At 32.3% G+C, this 21612-nt stretch overlaps 1 protein-coding gene across 4 annotated transcripts in view; it reads left to right on the forward strand.

The window, feature by feature from the left end:
* The window catches only part of Ascc3 (activating signal cointegrator 1 complex subunit 3), a 320418-nt gene that overhangs the window by 192972 nt on the left and 105834 nt on the right, over window positions 1–21612 (forward strand). For 3 of the 4 annotated variants that reach the window (XR_002388709.2, XM_004862476.4, XM_021242706.2), the window contains exons 21-31: window positions 811–1036; window positions 2470–2624; window positions 5042–5140; window positions 6058–6226; window positions 8374–8594; window positions 11672–11757; window positions 12637–12803; window positions 13537–13682; window positions 13808–13928; window positions 16131–16273; window positions 18090–18122. Coding sequence is in view for 3 of the 4 variants with exons in the window: in XM_004862476.4 (XP_004862533.1) it covers window positions 811–1036; window positions 2470–2624; window positions 5042–5140; window positions 6058–6226; window positions 8374–8594; window positions 11672–11757; window positions 12637–12803; window positions 13537–13682; window positions 13808–13928; window positions 16131–16273; window positions 18090–18122 (1566 nt within the window). In the remaining variant the exon portion in view is untranslated. The remainder of the gene's footprint in view (window positions 1–810; window positions 1037–2469; window positions 2625–5041; window positions 5141–6057; window positions 6227–8373; window positions 8595–11671; window positions 11758–12636; window positions 12804–13536; window positions 13683–13807; window positions 13929–16130; window positions 16274–18089; window positions 18123–21612) is intronic. The other variant, XM_004862477.4, reaches the window with a different exon arrangement.

The following is a 21612-nucleotide window of genomic DNA, read 5'->3' on the forward strand; positions in this document are numbered from 1 at the left end:
CAAAACCAAGACATCGACAACCAGTCTCCAATCCCTTATTCAGATCTCCTCCCTCTTACTTACACTCCTGCATGCGTGTGTGCATGTTTAGTTCCTTACAGTTTTGTCCCATGCATGGGTTTGTGTGTGCTCCACCAGTCACGACACCAAATGGTTCCATCTCCTCAAGGATCCCTTTGCCCTTCTTTTTTTTTTTTATCTTCAGGCCTTGGTGCAACCATCTGTGAAATCACAATTTCAATACCAATCAAATGTAGTTGTAAAGATTAAATGAGCTAATATGTGTGATACTAGTTACATTGCTTGTTTTATAGGGAGCTATTAACATGAATAGCTGTACCCATCAGTACTTCTTGTCACCCTTCTCTTGCTCACTTTTTCTCTGACTGGATCTTGAAGTCTTCCTTCATTTTTGTCTAAATAGCCTTATATGTTTAATCATTTCATATACGTAGAAGCATCTTTACCTTTTTATTCTAGATGCACCGACAGACTCCTGGATACTTTACATGCTTTCTGTCTTTTCCAGCTCCATTTCTGTTTAGAGGGTGTAAGCAGAGAGTTTCCTAAGAAGTTGGGAATAAGGCTACTCTGAGAGTTTAGCAAGTGACGTATGTAAAAAAGGATGTGATTACTATTGTCAGTAAATAATAAAGAAAATTGGGTTTAAATGAGAAAAGGTGTTGCCCCACAATTCACAGATGCAGTTTGACTTGCCCTTCCTTTGAGACTGACTTGAAATAATAAATTTGTGAACAAATTTACAACCACATTGGCTCTAACCACCAATCTGCCTCGTTTGTTCTTCAGAATGCAGCTAGAATTGTCCGTGCTCTTTTTGAAATTGCTCTAAGGAAACGTTGGCCTACCATGACCTACAGGCTCCTGAATCTTAGTAAAGTCATTGACAAGAGGCTTTGGGGTTGGGCTAGCCCTTTGAGACAATTTTCAGTGTTACCACCACACATTCTAACAAGATTAGAAGAGAAAAACCTTACTGTGGATAAGCTGAAAGACATGAGGAAAGATGAAATAGGTAAGAAAGAAACAAAAATGTTTAAATGAATTTTTTCTGTAAAAAAAGAGGTAGTTTACTAAATAGAAATATATTGTGAATTTTCACATTACTAGAGATAAATTTTTACCCTTGTTATAAAATCTCTATCTAAACGTAAGCAAAAGTCATTCCAGGTTTTCTGAAGTTATTTGACAGAATTAGCAATTAAAAGTTTATATTGCCATACCATTAAGTAATTTACACATAGAAGCTTATCCATAAACGATAACATTCAGTGATGTATGTTCTTATTTCACTTATAAATATTTAATTGATTTCAAGGCTTTTGTTGTATATATCAGCAATAGTACAATAAAAATTTATGTAACTATTAAGATCTGCATTTCTCCAGAGTTTCTAAATGAGCTTAATTACACAAATACATGTGTATCTTTAAACCCAGTTGGTATCAGTGTATATATAGTATTTGATGTTCTACTTTGGTTCATGTAATATTGAAAAGCTTTTCCTACATTATTTCCATGAACCTTAACATTTTATTGAATAGATGGATAAGGTATTGATTCAACAGTTTTTCAATTCTGAATAGGATAGATATTACACATGAAGGGAGACAGGCTGAAAACAAGAGGGAGCATTACAGGTACTAAAAAGTCCAAAAATGGTAGGAGATGTTGACATGATTATTATACTTGTAGAGGAAAGGAATATTTCTTCTGAGATAGAACATAGCAGTAGAAAGAAATTAGGTACAAGGAAAGATAAAGGTATATACAATGTATATTGGGTTATATGTATTATATTTTGATAAGATAAACTTTAGTTTCAATTTTGCTAAAATTAGTTAATCAAACATATTTATAGTCACATTTGCTTTGTGATAGCTATCCCTCAGTACTTCCATACATGTCTGTTTTCCAGGATCTTATTATTGATGAAAATATGTATGAATAGTTAATTTTGTATAAATATCACCATATTTTATGTGTTATCTGTATGTTTTCTGGAAATGGGTGTGGATGGATGAGTTGTGCTTTATTATAGAAGCATTTCCTATAATAGTAATACAGTTCAGAAATGGAGCCTGAAAAAATTGATGGCTGTTTTCACAAAATAGTAAATATTTTTGTACTGTGTCAAAACTGCAATGGAAACAAGTGGGGCTCTTTATAGTAGTTTAAATACTATCAAGTCTCAGTAATTTTAAAAATTCTATTAATAACTGAGGAAACCTTGATACTAGATTTCAGAGCTATGAATTGCTAATTCAAGTTAACTATTACAAAATATTCAAAGATGCCAGGCCAAGAATGTCAGTTATTCTGCATAGCAAATCATAAAACAAGTAATAAAATCACCTTCTCTGAAATCTCATTTACAAGTCAAAGTATCCGGCTTTTTCTCTTTTTTCTGTCTGGACACATTTCTTCTACATGATGTTTTTCTTTCAGGTCACATTTTACATCATGTGAATATTGGACTGAAGGTCAAACAGTGTGTTCATCAGATTCCTTCTGTTATGATGGAAGCATCCATTCAACCTATCACACGGACTGTCCTCCGAGTGACACTCAGCATCTACCCAGATTTCAGTTGGAATGATCAGGTAGAAATGGAAAAACCTGTATCTTTGTTAAACTAAAATTACTGTATGATAGATTCCAGTATACCTGTCTACATCTGTCTCTTAGACATAGATAATCCTGTAAAATGAATATAAAAGAATCATTAAAAACAATAGTAGTATTTACTTTCATCCATAAGAAAAACACGTTTTGTTAATCATATTTCAACCAGTGAGATCCCTCCAGGAATCTAGGAAACTTAAAATAGTGAACAATATTTTAATTTTAATCAATATTTCAACTCCAGAAGAACTGCCATGTGAATTCTATATTCCTTTGTTTTCTCTATGTTACCATTTTTGGCAGCTCTGCTCTATAATTTTAGCTTACCAAATGTTTACAATTCTCTCTGCTGAAAGAACCATTTTCAAATCTTGTTATCTCTCAAAGGCTCTCTTTGTTTCTTAAACATTGTTAGGCTTGTCAAAAAAATTCTACATTTTCACCTTGTCACCAATTTTTTTCCTTCTGAGACTACTTTTCCAGTGATCTCCAATGACTCACTGGTTACCCTAATAAATATATTTTTTTGTTGTTTTATTTCCTTGAACATTTGACACTGTGTATAAATACATACACATATATATTTCACAACATTCTCTATTTCCTATCACATTTCTGTTTCAGTTTTTATTCCTCATTCTATCCTCCTTCAATACTTTAGATGTTATTATATTAAAACATAACGATAAATACATGGTGAAGATGTACTCTGGATCCTTTCTTACTAAGTCAACATTTTCCAAGATCTGTCTTTGCACCAGCTATTGTGTTAGAAATTGTAGATACAAATGCAAGTAAAACTCAGTCCTTTCTTTTGAGAAGCCAAAAGGGAAGACAGGTAAATCAGTAATTGTAAAATCACAGGGCTTACTTCACATGGTTATTTTAGGATTCTTGTAAATATAAGTAAATACCTTCTGCATTACCTAACATTAATACATTTGTAATGTGAATGAATTTTATTCAGCGTTGTGCTCTGAATTCACCCAGCCATAGTCCTATCTGAATTCTCCATTAGCCTAAAAGTGCCCATAGCTTTAATTCCTATAATTTCTTCATCCATAAACATGTAATAATTATTTTTTTCTCATAGAATTTCTGTGAACAATAGATAATGATATAAAGTTATATCTAATATTTCTATTAATAAAAATTCATATAAATATAAAATTATATTTAAGCATGAACTTATTTTATATTTAATGGACTGTTTTTAAAATGAAAAAGTTTCATATTTTTCAAACTGTTATAGCCATAATAAATTTCCCAAAGTTTAGTTTAATCAGTTATTGAGAGAGTGCTTGTTTTTATAGTTATCTCTGTCAGAAAGGATACTGTTGGCTTCAGAAATGGAAAAATTTCCTCCCTCCACCTACTGTAACCAAGATAATATATTATCTTACATAATAAAAGGTCCACAGGGAGAATAGCCATAAAGGATGACTGAATATTCTACTTAATAATGTCATTTATGTCTCAGGATCTTTCTGACTCTTTGTTCTGTTTACACTGTTGGGTATTTTCTAAATTTTTTATGCTTCCTTTTTCATACTCAAGAAAGCAAGGAGAAAACATCCTCTTTTTCCCAGCCCATGGTATATAGACCATAAGCCTTTTTTTTTAATCCAAATTGACCAGTATTTGTCATGAACTTCTCTCCTTTACTATAGCTGTTGTAAGGAGAATGCCATGAGCTAATTCTCGTATGGGATCACCTTTTCTTAAATTACATGAGGGAGAAATGAATACTCAAAAAGACTGGATCTTGTAAGACAAGAGAGAAGAGAGGAGAGCCAGGAGAGGAGAGAGAGGGTGAAGGAGAGAGAAAGGGAGAGAATGTGAATTGTAATGGATAAACCAAATATGTTATCTTCCTAGTGGAATATTATTTGATGATAAAAAAAGAACATAGTACTGATATATGCCAAAACATAAATGAACTATGAATATAACAGTAAGTTAAAGAACCAGGCTCAAAATATCACATATTACATGATTTGATTTATGTCAAATGTCCTGCATAAGTAAATCTGTACTAAATTGGTGGTTACTGCTATTGAATACAGATATTCTTGGGGGGATAAATAAAATGTTATAAAGTTAAATTATGGTTATGGTCATGCAACTTTGTGAAAATGTTAAAACCATTGAACTGTATACTTTTTTTGGAGGGGGGTACCAGGGATCAAATTTGGGACCTTGTGCTTGCGAGGCAGGTGGTGGCACCACTGAGCTAAATCCCCAGCTTAACTGTATACTTTAGATGAGTAAAATTATTTTGTAAATTATATGTTAATAAAGTTGTGAGGGAAAGAGGAATAGATTCTGAGTGTGTAAACAGTACAATCTCTTAAGATACGATATTCTTGGTACTTTGATGCTATTTTTCTTCTAGGTCCATGGAACCACAGGAGAACCCTGGTGGATTTGGGTAGAAGATCCTACAAATGATCACATTTATCATTCAGAGTATTTTCTTGCTCTTAAAAAACAGGTAAACATGTATGTGTGAATATATTCTTACTCTTTTGCTACCATAGGAAAAAATATAAACTAACATTTTCTAGTTTTTACTTTATTTCTCTGATCATAGTGGTATTAAAGCTCATTTATTAGGTGTTAAGTTTCTATTTGGTTTTAAAGGAACAGTGATTACATGTTAAGGTACAGATAATTCAGTATAATCACAGTTTAAGAAATTCAGTTGTAATCTTTATCATGGTTTAAGGCATGGCTTTCTGGTGGTGTGGAATATGTAAAATAGGTATGATAAATAGTACATGCATATAGTAGTACAGTGTTGAATCATAGTGAAAAGCCCATTCCTTGAAAATTCTCTAAATCATAAGAGAATGATTCATTTTTTTGCTACTTCTTTAACTTAGGCTTCATTTGTATTTTTCGTTTTAACCAAAGAGAAAACAAGCTTCAGGCTGAAAGTGTTGGTGGGCAGCAGAATTTCATAACAATGTTTTGTTTTCGTTGCATTTATCTTTAGGGTAACCATTTGTTTATTCCTAGTGTTTCTGGTAATCCACTTAAAGTACTGGTGGGACAAAAGAAAAATATTAAGTAACAATTACAGTAACTGGAATCATAGAAACCATGAAGTAATTGAATGAATGATTTTTAGGAAATTCTGTTAAAGAGTCAAACTGGTATCCTGTTAATACATGATGATGTACTTATGTAAATAATATTAAGTATAAATTTTTACCTTTGATTGTTTCAAGAACCTTCAGAAGGAAACCACAAGTTTCTGAAGTAACTGAACATCTCAGCTAATTAGAAATCCAAGATACTTTATTTTTGTTTTTAATGTATCTTGTATAGATGCTATTGTCTCAGCAGTAGACTACTGTGTATAATAGCAGAATAACAATATTTATTTCAGATTTTGTTTCACATTAGGTCCTTAATAAAGAAGCTCAACTACTAGTATTTACAATCCCTATTTTTGAGCCTTTGCCTTCCCAATACTACATCCGAGCAGTGTCTGATAGATGGTTAGGAGCTGAGGCTGTATGTATTATCAACTTTCAACATCTGATTCTACCAGAGAGACATCCTCCTCATACAGGTAACATATTGAATGCCAATTTGAATCATTGGCTCCCCAGAATTGTGGTTTTAATTAATGTTGAAAAGTATCTATCCTTTATAATTGTTTCATTTTAGTCTTCTTTCATCAAATGTGCTTACATGTGATTTCTAGAATCTCAAAATAAAAATATTTTGTTTTCATTGAAAACACATGCTTCCAACATGACTTCTAGATTTCTTTGATTAATGCCTTTTTCTACATACAAGAACACTGTATTTCACTATATATTTAATCATTACAATATTAAGTAATAAAGCACATCTCTCTAATCACATAATTAGCTGATTTGTGACTACGTTTTTAAAAGCAATAAGAGTACCACCATGATATCTCAATTGATGATGGAAACACACTAAATATCAATTATTCCAGGGTCTATTTTACTCCAAGCATATATAAGCATGATATTGAGTTCAGAAAAGCACAGAAAAAAATCTTTTACTGAAACAAAACATGTTAATTTAAATTGTCATAATTGTGCAATTGACAGTATACAATGTTTAATGTATTAGGTTCACTGAAATATATCTATCCTTTGATTAGTATTACAGTCCCTAACTTACAATGCATCCCCACTGTTGATTTCTAGAGCTGCATGAAATTTAAGCAAGTGTAATCGAATATTACAACACATGCAGATAGCTGTGAGGTACCCATGTAGTAAAGTAGAGCAGTGGGGAAGGATGTTTGTTAAAATTAGCTCTTTAGCTTTCTTTTTTCCAGTACTGGAGAATGAACCCAGGGGCTTCACACTGAGCTACTTTCTGTTTCATTTTGTTTAGTTTTTGGAACAAGTCTCACTAAATTGCTGAGTTGCTCAGGCAGAGAACTCAAACTGGGGAACCTCTTGCTTCGGCCTTACAGACCGTGCTAGGATTACAGTCATGCTCCATCACATGCAGCTGCTTTTTTACTTTTAGGTACATTTTTTAGAAGTTCATCTACTTTGCATCTAGAAACCATACTTTGAGCATACACTGTCTCCTTACTGATACTGATTTTTTTCTTCTTTAAACTTAAAATGAGTAGCATCCTGTATGCAGTAATGTTGAGAGTAAAGCTGTCCTTTCATTTTTTAACTGCTAGCTTTCTGGATTATGGAGAGTACAAGGTCTGTCAGGTACTCAAGGGTATATATGTATAACTCAAGTGTATATATCTCCTAAATCATTTTAACTTTCCAGTACTTTAAGCTTCCAGTCCACATAGTATGAAACAATGAAATCTAGTTTCTTACAAGGTTTTCTTCAGGCAGTTTTTGTTTACTCAGTTGTGCTGTGCTTTAAAACTCCCACCCAGGTTTCTTCCTGGAATAAGCCTAAGTTCATTTCATTTTCCACTGGCGATGGCAGCAACTCTCTGAACTACTCAGGCTAATCAGTGTCTAACAGATCAAAAATAAGTTACTATAATAACCATTCCAGTTCTGATGTTTGCAAATGGTTTTCAGGTTTTTACAGATTGAGGTAGATTTAATTTAGTTCTATAGCATATTTAGTTGCCTATATTTGTTATTCAGATTACATTCCCAACTGGAGGAGAAAAATTTAGTTGGTTTATAGAGAACTCCTCAGAAGTTTTCAATATGTTAGAATGATAAATGTGACAGGAGAATAAAAGTCTACCACTAGTACATGAGAACTTAGGTTAACCATTTCCTCTTCTAAAGAATTAAGAATTGTTATAAGTGCAGTATTCAATACAGTGGACCCTTGACTTACAAACTCAATTCGTTGCTGGTTGTGACCAGGATTGTTACCAATTTGAGGGCTGGTTGTAACTCAAGTTGTCAATTGAAGGCTTAGGCTACACGGTCTTCAAAATCTCTCTCCTATGTACAGGCAGATCTCAGCATGGACCCAGGATTTCTCACCCATACAGGAAAGCATGTTGTAATGTTCCTCTAAGAACTCTCTAATAAAGGTTAAATCTGTACCTGAGACCATCTGGAAGCACAGCTGCCAGCATTCGCGTCATAACTCAAGATTGGTCATAAGTTAAAACTAAAGTTCCGGTCACAATCCAAGTTGTTCATATGTCAGGCCTGCGGTAACTTGAGAGTCTACTGTACTGTGCGTGTTTTTTCAGTTATTGTATAAGCAGTGCCTTTTGGATCTTTTCAGAGTTACTGGATCTTCAGCCTTTACCGATCACAGCTTTGGGATGTAAAGCATATGAGGCCCTGTACAACTTCAGCCACTTTAACCCTGTGCAGACACAAATATTTCATACGCTGTATCATACAGACTGTAATGTCCTACTTGGAGCACCCACTGGATCAGGAAAGACTGTTGCAGCTGAATTAGCCATTTTCAGAGTCTTCAACAAGTATCCTACTTCAAAGGTCTGTTGAAAGAATCAGATGCTTACATTCTAAACTAACCAATTATAAGTATACTGACAGAATGAAATGAAACGAGTAGATCTATCACTCTGAATTTTCCAGAGGACCAATCAGTATAGAATAATTGCTGTAAGAAAATTTATGTCAAACTTTGGAGTTCTGTAGTTAAATTTTTAATGTATACATTGGTGCTCACATGTCCTTTCCTCATTATAAGATACCTACAATTCATAGTTATTTTCTCTATGAAGTAATGAATTCATAGCCATATTCATAAGATATATAATAATTCATAATCAAGTCCTATACATATGAAGGAAATGCTGATACTTTAAAAACCATAGTGTGATTATATACAGGAAATGTAGAGCTGGGTTTATTCTGTATTTTTCCAAATATCTATGGTATTATTAATGTTAAAAAGGCATTGCAAGCCAAGTAATTACTTATTTTAAGCACTTATATTTTTGTAAATTTTTTCCCACTATTTGTTTACCTTTAATAAAAATTATATGTTTAAGGGCCAGAGATGTAGCTCAGTAGTACAATGCCTGCCTGACAAGCAGAAGGACCTGAGTTTGATTCCCAGTACAAAAAAATAAATAAAATAAAATAAAATTTAGAGACAGGCTCTCACTAAATTGCCCTCGCTCTGTTCAAACTTGCAATCCTCGTGTGCTGGGATTACAAACATGCAAAACCATACCATGCCCCAGTCAAAAAAAAATTTATGTTTAAAGTTTATACTGTGTTGTTTTAATAAACATACATTATGAAATGATTACCACAGTCAATACAATTAACCTTCTCTTCAGATGGTTTCTTTTTTATGGCAAGAACACTTCATATCTACTCTTTTAGTGAATCAACTATATAATATAGTATTATTAACTGTAATCACCTTCTTGTATGTTAGATTGCTGGAACTTATTCTATATAAATGAATCTTTGTACTCTTTGACCAATATCTCCTCATTCTCCGCTGTGTCCCCACATAGCCATTACTCTCATTGTTCTATTCTGAGTCTATAAATTTGACATGCTTTTTCCTTTCCATATCTGGTTTATTTCACTTAGCAAAATACATGTTATTGGCAGGATTTCCTTTTTTCTGTAACTGAGTAATATGTATTTGTGTGACAATTTATTCATCTATCTTGAGACATTTAGATTATCTTAGATCTTTTGAATAATGGTATAATGAACATGGGAATGTACATATCTCTTTGAGATATAGATCTCATTTCTTTTTTGAATATATATCCTAAAATATAATTGCTATATTATATATTTCTAGGTTTAATTTTTTTTCGGTACCGGGGATCGAACTCGGGTCCTTGTGCTTGCGCTGCAGGTGGTGAAACCACTGAGCTAAATCCCCGGCCCTCTGGGCTTAATTTTTAAGACTCCTCATACATGTTTTCCATAAGGGCTATACCAGCTTACATTTTCTACAGTATACAACAGTTCCTTTGTCTCCACATCCTTGATGACTTTTGTTATCTTTTGTTGTTTTGATAATATCCATATTAAAAGATGTGAAGTGATACCTCATTGTGATTTTAATCTGCATCTCTCTGATGATCAGTGATATTGAGCATCTTTTCATATATCTTTTGGCCATTTGCCTTCTTTGGAATGATGTGTGTTCACATAGTTTGTCCTCTTTTAAATGGAATTATTTGAGGTTTTTGCTATTGAGTGGTATGAGTTATGTTTTGGATACTCATCCCTTATAAGATATATAATTTGCAAGTATTTCTTTCCATTACATAGGTCATCTTTTCAATCTGTTGATTGTTTCCTTTGATGTGTAGAAGCTTTTTTGTTTTGTTTAGTGTATCCCCACTTGTTTATTTTTGCTTTTTTTTTTTTTTGATGTCAGATCCCGAAAAAATCATTGCCAAGACCAATGTCAGGAAGCTTTTCTCCCTTTGTTTTATTTTAATAATTTTGTGGTTTCATATTTTACATGTAACTCTTTAATCTATTTCAAGTTAATTTTTACATATTATGTGAGCCAAGGGTCCAGTTTCATTCAGTTGTGTGCACGTATTCAGTTTTCTCAGTGCCACTTATTATAGATTGTTCTTTCCTCATTGTGTATTCTTAGCATCCTTGTCACAGGTGAATTGGCCAGATATGTGTGGATTGATTTCTGGACCCTCTACTGTATTTTGTTCCATTGTCTTATGTGTCTGTTTATATGCCAGTGCTTTACTGTTTAGATTACTATAGCTTTGTAATATAATTTGAAATAGGAAATGTAAACTCTCTAACTTTGTTCTTTCTGAAGATTGCTTTAGCTCTTCAGGGTCTTTGTAGTTCTATGTGAATTTCAGAATTTTTTCTATTTAAAAAAAAACTCCATTGTCATTTGATAGAGAGTACATTGACTCTATAGATTGTTTTACATAGAGTGGACATTTCAGCAAGTGTTTTAATTCATTAGCATGGGGTATCTAATTGTATCTGCTTCCATTCCTTTTATTAGTGTTGTACACTTTTCAATACACAGACTTTTGAACTCCTTGGCTGAATTCATTTTTATTTTATTCTTTTCATGCTATTGTGATCCTTTGTTGGTTTTTTTATTCAAGTAGTTCATTGTTAATATATAGGAATGCTACAGATTTTTGTATGTTGATTTTGTAGCATGAAATTTTACTGTATTTGCTTATTCTAACAAGTTTGTTGGAACATAATTTAGGTTTTTCTTGTTTTTTAAATTGTGTGAGTACTTTAAAACGGTGACATTTTAGTTGTATTGGAATTGAAATTATGTGTTGCTTTTGATTTCAGAAATGTTCAAACTTACTTTTTCTTTGATTTTCAATTAGTGACATTTTTTCTTGCTTAACATTGTTTTCCTGCTTTTCAATCTATTATGTGATTATTGATTAATAGATACCTATTAATATAACAGAACTCTGCTTTGAAGCATTTTATAAACAAAGATTTTTTATGAATAACATTTGTATGTGCTTGTCCTGTTTTGACAAATTTTATGTTTACTTTTATTTGATAGTGCTGTTGCTGCTTTCTTAGAGTCTTTTTATCCTCCTCCTTTTTTTTAGGCAGTATATATTGCACCTCTGAAAGCCCTAGTACGTGAAAGAATGGATGATTGGAAAGTTAGAATTGAAGAAAAACTTGGTAAAAAGTAAGTTCTACTTTTATTCAAAAAGGATACACTTTGAATAAAAGAACCAACAAATAAAAAGTTGCATAAAACTGTTGAATGTACTTTTAGTAATTTTTAGACTCTTATTGAAAAGCTTATAACAACTATTAAATATTATTGATATAGCCATGTTTTAAGGTTAAAAATAAATTTTCTTTACACAATATGAATCCATTTATTTTGCAAGATAACTTTTTCAGGGTAGTAGTATTCTTAAAAAGGTTATATCTCTTTCTTTCATATTATTTAGAGCAAATTTCAGAACCACTTGAAAGGGATTTGCATATAAATTATTTATTAAGAAATGAAAGTTCTTTGAAGATGATACATTTCATGTTGATATTTTTAATGTATTAAAAAAGCATTACAGTGCTTTTTTTTATAGCAAAAACATGCAGATAACCCAAATGTCCAGTAGAACACTGAGTAAATTATGCTCCATTTACACAATATAAATTATTTTATAACCATGTAAAAGAACAAGGTTTTTATATGCTGAGTGAACAGTCTTCAAGCGTAGTGCAAAGAAAAATAGAAAAAAATTATTCCCTCAAAAAGATGTTCATTCCAGTATATGGATGAGACACGATTTGAGTTTCATAAATCACCTAGGATTATAATCTGAGTTTGACATTATTTGCATATCTGTATAAAAGTTAACTGTGTCAGGGATTTGAATTTATATATCCTTCATTTTATGGCTGGAAATTATCTTCTAATTCTTAAGATTAATGTAAAGAATTTCAGAAATCAAAGAGGGAAATGGTGTGTTTAAGCATTATTAAATTTTATTTTGAAAGAGATACATTTTTACTTTCCATATCTTGTGTTATCTGAGGGTAATTTTTATTTCTTTAGAGTTATTGAACTAACTGGGGATGTCACTCCTGATATGAAGTCCATTGCCCAAGCTGACCTTATCGTCACTACGCCAGAGAAATGGGATGGAGTCAGCAGAAGCTGGCAAAATAGGAATTATGTACAGCGAGTCACTATTCTCATTATAGATGAGATCCATCTTCTTGGTGGGTACCACTATATCCAAATCATTTAGAAACTTCAGCTTTCTTATTATTAGATTTAATTGGCAGATAATTGCATGTGCTTCTGAGGTACAATGTGATGTTGAGATATATGTATATAGAAAGTGGAATGACTAAATTAAGTTAATTACCATATCTGTTATTTCACTTATTTATCATTCTTATGGTAAACGATTAAATATTTGCTCTTAGCAAGTTTGAAATATACATTCTTTTTATCACCCTGCTGTATAGTAAATCTCACAAATTTATTTCTCCTGACTGAAAAATTTGTATTCTTTGGTCAATATCTTCCTATGTTCTGCTATTCTCTCAGCTTCTGGCAGCCACAATCTCATCCTTTAGTTCCATGAGTTTGACTTTTTTGTTTCCACATATATGTGTCTGGCTTATTTCTCTTAATATCTTCCATGTTTATGCATTGTTTGTAAACGGTAGGATTTCGTTCTTTTTATGGTTTATAGTATTTCATTGTATGTGTATGTTGATTTCCTCTTCTTGGCTATTGTGAATAATGCTGCAGCGAATGTAAGGGAACATATCTCTACAGCATACTGATTTCATTTCTTTTGGCTATATACTCAGAAGTAAGATTGCTGAATCATAAAGTTGTCCTCGTTTTAGTTTTTTGAGGAACCTGTAAACTTGACTTCATACCTTCAACAGCCAGCATGTGTTTGTCAAGTGATTAACATTAATTATTTTTCCTTCTTAGGGGAGGAAAGAGGTCCTGTTCTCGAGGTCATTGTATCTCGAACAAATTTCATCTCATCACACACAGAAAAACCTGTTAGGATAGTTGGGCTCTCTACTGCATTAGCTAATGCCAGAGACCTTGCTGACTGGCTCAATATTAAGCAGGTACGTGGAACATTGACCAATCAGGCATTTAGTAATATGACTTAGGTGAACGCATTAAGGAAGCATCATAAAATTATAAACAAATAGAAAAACTGAAAATGCTTTCTTTCTCATATTTACTCTAGATGGGCTTATTCAATTTCCGACCTTCAGTACGCCCTGTTCCACTGGAAGTTCACATTCAAGGCTTCCCAGGTCAACATTACTGTCCTCGTATGGCTAGTATGAACAAGCCTGCCTTTCAGGGTAAGCTTCAGATTCTTGGAATGAAATTCAGTAGAGTATTTATCAAATGCATTCTAAAAATGGTTTGGTATTCTTTGAAAGGGTGACGCTGGTCCAACTTCAAATACATAAAGTGATTTACTTCAACTATTAAGAAATAAAAAGTACATACTAAATTACCTATCAAAAATTAGACAGATTTAATAAATGATAATGTATTTATAGTAGATTAAAGGTATGTACTTTTAAAAACCAATCAAATAATTTGAAATACTAATCTATGAACGTGTTTTCTGAGGTAATTAGTAGCTTACACAAATTTTAAAACTTTAATTTTTACCAGAAGCTTTATATAAAACAGAAATTTTATTACTTTTTTACAATGCTTCAGTTTTTGTTATTTTTTGTCTTTTCTAACAAATTAGAAAAATTAGGCAAACAAATTAGGCAAACAGAAAAGATTTGAGAATAACACTTCTATTTTATTGAAACATGTTTTATTTACACTCCATAGAGAATATTTATTGTATCAATTAAAAATAACCTCCAAAATAAATTCTCTAATGTGAACTGCTGTTGATTGTGAGTTGACAGTTGTGAGGTAGCTTTTTAGCTGCTGTAATTATCCTTATGACAGAAGCAAAGTATTGATTGTGAACTAGAGACCAATCTTGGCAGTTGAGATTATTTACACCTCCACAGAAGCATTGTACAAAATCACTAATGAGCAATAAATCTGCTGTGAGCTGTTCAGCCACACCTGTTCTTATAGCAGCAAAAATACATTAAATGTTGAGGCCTAAAAAAGAGACCGATCGATTCATGATTGTATGTACAAATAATGTCAGTATTTTAGTAGTATGTGTGTTTTAAACATTTTATCTCTAATTTGATTTACCAAAGATTTATCATTTTATCCTGCAATATTCTGATGAATGGTGAAAAAGAAAGAAATAAGATAAATGAGTTTATTTTTTATAACGTGTATTGTTTAAATTGCCTGTATCTGTGTAAAGAATGGCTGTTTGCATACCATTGATGAAAATGAAATATTTTGTGTTTTGTAAATCAATAGTAAACTGAAATACTTTCACTTCTTAAGATACATCAGCACAGCTGCTATCCTCGTAAACTATTTATTATGCCTCCAGTGATTACTGTATTTCTTTGAGTTTAAAAATATAATTTTATAAAATCTTTATTTCTCACTGTTAGAGTATAATATAGTCAAGGTCATATCAACATTTTCATTATAAATCTTATTTCTCACCCATAAAAACAAATCTACAGCTCACACTTCAAACAAGAAATTACAGTGAAGTTGAACTTTTCCATATACAATTTTTAAGAATGCTCTATAAACATAAATTTAAATTCTACCTGTGTCATCAGTGTTTTGGAGCAAAGGAACCTTAATTTCTATTTAGGCCAAGTGACTTATTGACTTCTTAAGTAATTTTCTTATATATTTGATTTCCATTATTTCCTTCACTCTTGTTACTCAGGTTTCATAGTGTTCATCTCATCTGTATGTTGATTACTCATGTGCCATTTCTCAGATATACATTCTCTTCACATCTCTTCTATATTCTCTTACCTTCTCACTTGAAACCTCACATGGTTTTTAGAAAATCAGAGAGGAAATTTTCTTCTGATTTATCTCGTACCCTTTCATTGGTCCAGTCTCTCTTAATTTTTTCTTTTGCTGGTTACCTGATTAGGAAAAAAAATTTTTTTTTGTATGTGTGATCTTTCTTGGACATTTTTAATCACCCTGCATGTCTTGACCTGATCTTCAGATCCCAGGACCAATTTAATTCCGTAATATCACTCCTCAGACAAGCAGAAATGTCTCCAAAACATGATGTGGGAATAGAAAGCTTAACTTAACCATAAAATGTACAGTTCTTAATGGAAAATCTGAGCATTCAAATTTCTCCTTCTTTGGCAGCTCAGAGTAGAACTTGGATCTAATGTAATTAAATCTTCCCTATTCTAACACTTTACTCCCTAGGTAGATCCAGCAACCTCTTCTTTTTTGACATCTCTCCAATGTGCTGTCAGATCTGTGTAGTATATGGAATAATACTAAATTTTATAACCAAATTACAAATTCACCCAAATAATTTACATTATTTTTCATGTACCCATTTGCTATCTTAATAAAATTCATATCCTGGTGTTAAGTGGCTTACCATTTCATTTTCCACAACTTTTAAACAGCAATTAGAAGTCATTCTCCAGCCAAACCTGTTTTGATATTTGTCTCATCAAGACGTCAAACTCGACTTACTGCTTTGGAATTAATCGCCTTTCTGGCCACTGAAGAAGATCCAAAGCAGTGGTTAAATATGGATGAAAGAGAGGTAAATAACATAATTTATTTTTTTCTTCTATGAGTTAAATTAGTTTATGTTTTATTATAATAGAATGTACACATTTAATTATGTGTAATTTTATCCTGTGATAAAAATGTGAAACAACAAATTTGCAAAGAAGCAAAGGAGAAATGTATAATACCTCAACCTTAACATTATTAATATTGTAATGTATTTCCTTCTAGTACTTTCCCACTAAATATTTAATTTATGAGTCCCTATTTAGGATTTTCCCTTTAGCATCATCACAATGTGTATTTTATATTCAGACTAAGAGTTTATAATTTTTGAGTGTTCATGTCTTCATAGAACTTAGTCAATTTTGTAAAACATTTTTTAAATTTTTAAAGAATATTTAATCATTATTTAAAATTAGAAAATACTATTCCATACTATTTCATAGTATTTTTCCTATAATTAAATAATCATCCATCTTTAATATAGATTTTTCTTTTTTAGAATTATTTCTTCTGTATAGAGTTATAAAAATAAAATTAGCAGAGCAAATAATGTGAACATTATTAGAGCTTTTTATAAGGACTACTAATTCCTTTCCAAAAAGAATGTACTAATTGATGTTCACATCATCATCAATGTATGAATTATCAGCAGTATATGAGAGTAATAATTTTCCCCATTTGTTGTAATTTGTTTATATTGATAAAATGTTATCTTTTTGTTTTAGTGTATACTTTGTCTTTTATGAGTTTTTCATACATTGTTCACTAGTTTTCATTTTTCTTTGTCTGTTTTCTTTGATCTTTAATTTATTTCAATTCATTTATCTTGCAGATTTGCGTGACGGTCAAAATAAGTTTTAAAAATACATATATATAAAAATTTACTTTTATATGAATTACTATACATATATTAATATCTACTCTTTTGTAATGTATTATTTATTTTTTTATCATGGTATCTTTTAACAATAGAACATTTTGCATTTTATGTGATACAGCCTGATATATTTTGTTTTCTCTATTACTTCTAAATGCAGATATTCCTTTCCTGTTCTGTAGATTTAATATACAGTAATTTTCCTTTCAGTTTTAAAAAATATTTTCCTGGCTGGGGATTTAGCTCAGTGGTTTCACCACCTGCTGCGCAAGTGCCAAGGACCTGAGTTTGATCCCCAGTACAAAAAAAAAAAAATATTTTCCTACATGGAATTATGATGAAAATAGATGAAATCAGTAACATAATTCTTACATTGTCATCTCTTTCCCTTTCCTCCTGAATGTCCTCCCTTTCAATCTGAAGAACAGAGTTATTCAACATCAGTAAAAAACAATATTCCACACCCACTAGCATCTAGACTTGATGACTTGCATATTTCTCCCTTTCTACTTATTGTGCTTCATTTAGGGTTAGTAGGTCTGTTGGATAGTATTGTGTTTGTTACATTAGTATATAGCAGTTACCTAAGATTTCAAAATATTTTCCTTAATTTTACAAATGACTTTTATTTACTAGCAAACCCAAATATTAGCTTAACATAAAGGGTATCAAATGGCTACTTGAAGTAAAATGAAAACTGTTATTTTTTTCTTCAAAATTTTATTATTATTAATGTTTCTTGTATATGTTTATCAAATATTTATTCAGGTTAATAATTTAAGGTTAAAATTGTTTATCAAAAAAATTTTTGTCCTGTGTGATCTTTGACCAACCTGTTATGTCTAAACTAGTATCATAGTTAGGAGACAAATACCAAAAAATAGATATATAAGATGTTGATGACTTACTTTATGTGCAGCATTGATCTAGATTTAATTTTAGTTCTCTCATGTTTTTACCCTAAAAGTGTTCCAAATGGAGTCTGCTCTTTGAAGTCCAGGTACAAAGCCCATACCTACTGAATACATTTTGAGATGTTTGCTAAAAGTATATAGGCACTGTATGTTTAGCCACATATGTGACTCACATTAACTTCAAATGTGAACCTCATATGTTCTTCCCTATTATAGTACAATTTTTGTATTTTTATTAATGTTAATGACATGAGACGTAAAGAACTGTGAGTAGATCAGCCATACTTCTCAAAAGTAGAATTACTTCTCTGTATTTTTGTATTAAAATTTTTTTATTATTATATTTATTATTTTTTTTTATTAAAAATTTATCACCAAGGTTAAGTATAAACCATATAACTTACTTGCACAGATTTTGGAGAGTTTTCATTGTTAATAGTAAAACAGAAATTATGCCACTTCCAGATTTTTTTTTTACCTAGTCCATCTCAAAAATAAGGCAGACCTCAATTTGTTTTATTACTGCCTGTAAAAGCAGTCATTTTAAAATAAAAACTTCAGTTTGCAGTGTATTACTATGTAAATTCAATGTGGTTATACCTATACCACCTATAATGCAAATGTTTCAGTTGTTGAACCCCGAAGTAGTTGACTTAAAATAGACTTTTTATTATTTTAATATGCCTATAGGTTACTTCCCATAATACTCTGGGCTGGAATCTCAGTGGCTTTTCCTGTTGCTGGTCCTTGTACAGTGTTAGGTTGTATTCTGTGGCAGGACTTGGGAAAATGGGTAGAAATCAAGTATTGACAACTTGAGCTTTTGAAAGAAGCTGTAGTTACCCTGGAAGCAGTGCACAATGTAGCTGATCTGATGCGCAGAGCAGCATCCAGATTGTTTTGCAATTGGATAGCCTTAAGTCAGGAATTCTCTCTAGATATTCAGGGAAAAAGGAAAGAGAAAAAAGTTAACCCAGAAGAGCATGAGTAGTGAATATGACTAAGATGAATATACAGTAAAATCTTGGTTGCAAGATTCCAGAACCATGCTTGTAATGCAAAGCACTGTATATCAAAGCAAAAGTGCCCCTTAAGAAATAATAGAAACTCAGATGATTCCACATCACAAAAATATTCATATAAAATTATTTTGATACTATAACATAATACAAAATAATAAAAATAAATAAATTAACCTGCACTTACCTTTGAAAACCTTCATGGCTAGTGTGAGGGAAATAAGAGAGTTATTGTATAGGACAACTTTCACTATCACTAATGGAATTACTGCTATCTGTTGGCTCAGTGGAATCTTTTTCTTTTTGTGCAATTTTAACAAGGAACCTATCCAGTGACACTTGCTTTTGCCTGCTTTTGAGGATTTCGCTAGAATGTGACATTGCATTATTGCTAAACATATTCATCACTTATACTGCTACAGCCTTTTTCAGGTGGTGCTTTTCTACAAAATTTTGCACTGCTTTCCACTTTCTGCACATTTTCCTAATCTCATTTGAAGTGAGAGATTTCCTCTACCTTTTTCTCCTCTTCCTCTGCAGATGAGATCTCCATAAACTCTTGTTGTTGGAAGATAATTACCCTCAATCGCACAGCAAGAGAGAGAGAAGAACTAGTGGCTCAGTTGTGAACATGTGACATTTGACATCACATATTACTCGTATTGCAAGTCATTGCTTGTTTATCAAGTTAAAATTGTATTAGAAATGTTTAGTCATTTTGTGGAACACTCGCAGAAGAAGTTACTGGCAATCCATGGTTTTATTGTATATACTCTATTTTCTTAGAAAAGGCAAAAAGAATGATTCATATATCTTCTTAATCCAGTAGTTTTCTAAAGTATTAGCAAGCAGAAAGACACTCGCATGTGTCTTTCATTGATCATTGACGTAAAATCATCTGCATCAAGAAAACCCAAAATTAATACCCTTCTGTATTTACCATTAGGAAGCCTTTTTGCCATGGCTTCAGAAGTTCATGGATATGTGCTGCCATATCACTTAGATTCTCACTTTGAAGCCACTACTTCCGTCATTAACCTCAAATTTTTCTAGGTCTTTATGTCATTCTTTCAAGCTTCAATTCAACACAGAAAGATCCAAATGCCTGAGTTTTAGTGTGTGGCATTCATCAACAAAAAACAGTATCTTTCTTTCTTTGGCTTCTGCTATACAAGGTGATATACAGAAAGTGGCTATCCACAAGCAGCAAAGATCCACTATAGTCCTTTCACTGATCAATTTATTCATTTATTCATACACTAATTTCTCCATAACACTTTAATAAAAAAAGTTTCCTTGTACAGTGCAACTTCTTTCTTAAAACCCAAATCCACTCATCTGTCCCCAGGTGGAGACAACTCATTGATTTTATTAAGCACTTAGTCATATATCTCTTGATTTTGGTAGTCTGGCTTTTTCACTATCCCATCTCAATAATCTATAGCCAATGTGGTAGTTAGACTGGAGTTTCAACTTGGTTGGCTTTGGGATCCACCTCAGGGTTTGATGGACCACACCTCTAGGTATAATGGGTGGGCCATAGATGAATGGCCTTGGGGTCTGTGTTTGGTTTTTGATCCTCTCCACTATGGCACTGTTACTCTGCTCTGGTGCCATGAACTAAGCAACTTTGCTTCTCCATGCCCTTTAACCATGACGTTTCTGTCTTGGACCCTGCCAAGCATGTACTGAATCTCCTGAAATTGTGAGCTGAATTAAACCTTTCTTCCTTTAAGTTGTAGGTGTTGTCTCAGTGAAAGTTTTAGGCTGACCACATTTTATCTGTTTTTCTAAAAGCATGAACGCCTCAATTGCCCATGTGGCTGTTTCAGCAAATTTTATTTCCATGTAATTATTAATCTCTAGATATTAACACTGAAAACTAATGAAAGTAGAGTTATTTTTACAGATATGATTTCAAAAGATATCCATGTATCTTGACCACTTGATTCTTGGATTGTATATTCTGGCAGTGGGAGAAAGAGTCTGATGATTTGTAGTTGAGAGCATATACCTCATCCTCCAGGATGGCATCCCAACCTTTTTCAAGGTACTATCTCTCAGCTACCATCAACTGATGATAAAAAACAGTAAGACCACTACATCCCGTGGCATCTGTCTATTGCCATATTTTTTTCTTGATGGAATGAATTCCTTGGTCAGCAGCATTATTGCACAGCATATCATGCTGGTGTGTAAGGCATTTAGTAAATCTTCCTCGAGTTGGAACATGGTAGTAGGGAAAGAGTCAAACTCTGAAGTAAATATTCTTTCAGAGATGAATAAATATCCCCTCAGTGATAGAAAGTGTCCATTATAATCTTCCTGCCATCAAGTAACTGTCTGATTCTATGAATAAGGTACTTTGTAATGAGCCCAGGGTTTACACTCAGCAATAACAGTAGGTGGGTCTTGAGAAAAGAAGATTTGTGTTTGAGCACTGCATGGTTGTCATCTCTTTTACCATGGCCCCTTAATGCATGTGCTCATTGCATAAAACACTACAACCTAGGAAGGATGTTGCCTGATAGCCTCACAAATGGTCATTTTGTGTACA

The sequence above is a fragment of the Heterocephalus glaber genome, unplaced genomic scaffold, assembly GCF_053883595.1.
Source record: "Heterocephalus glaber isolate CG9 unplaced genomic scaffold, H.glaber_assembly_v1.0 deba00001523, whole genome shotgun sequence".
Lineage (NCBI taxonomy): Eukaryota > Metazoa > Chordata > Mammalia > Rodentia > Bathyergidae > Heterocephalus > Heterocephalus glaber.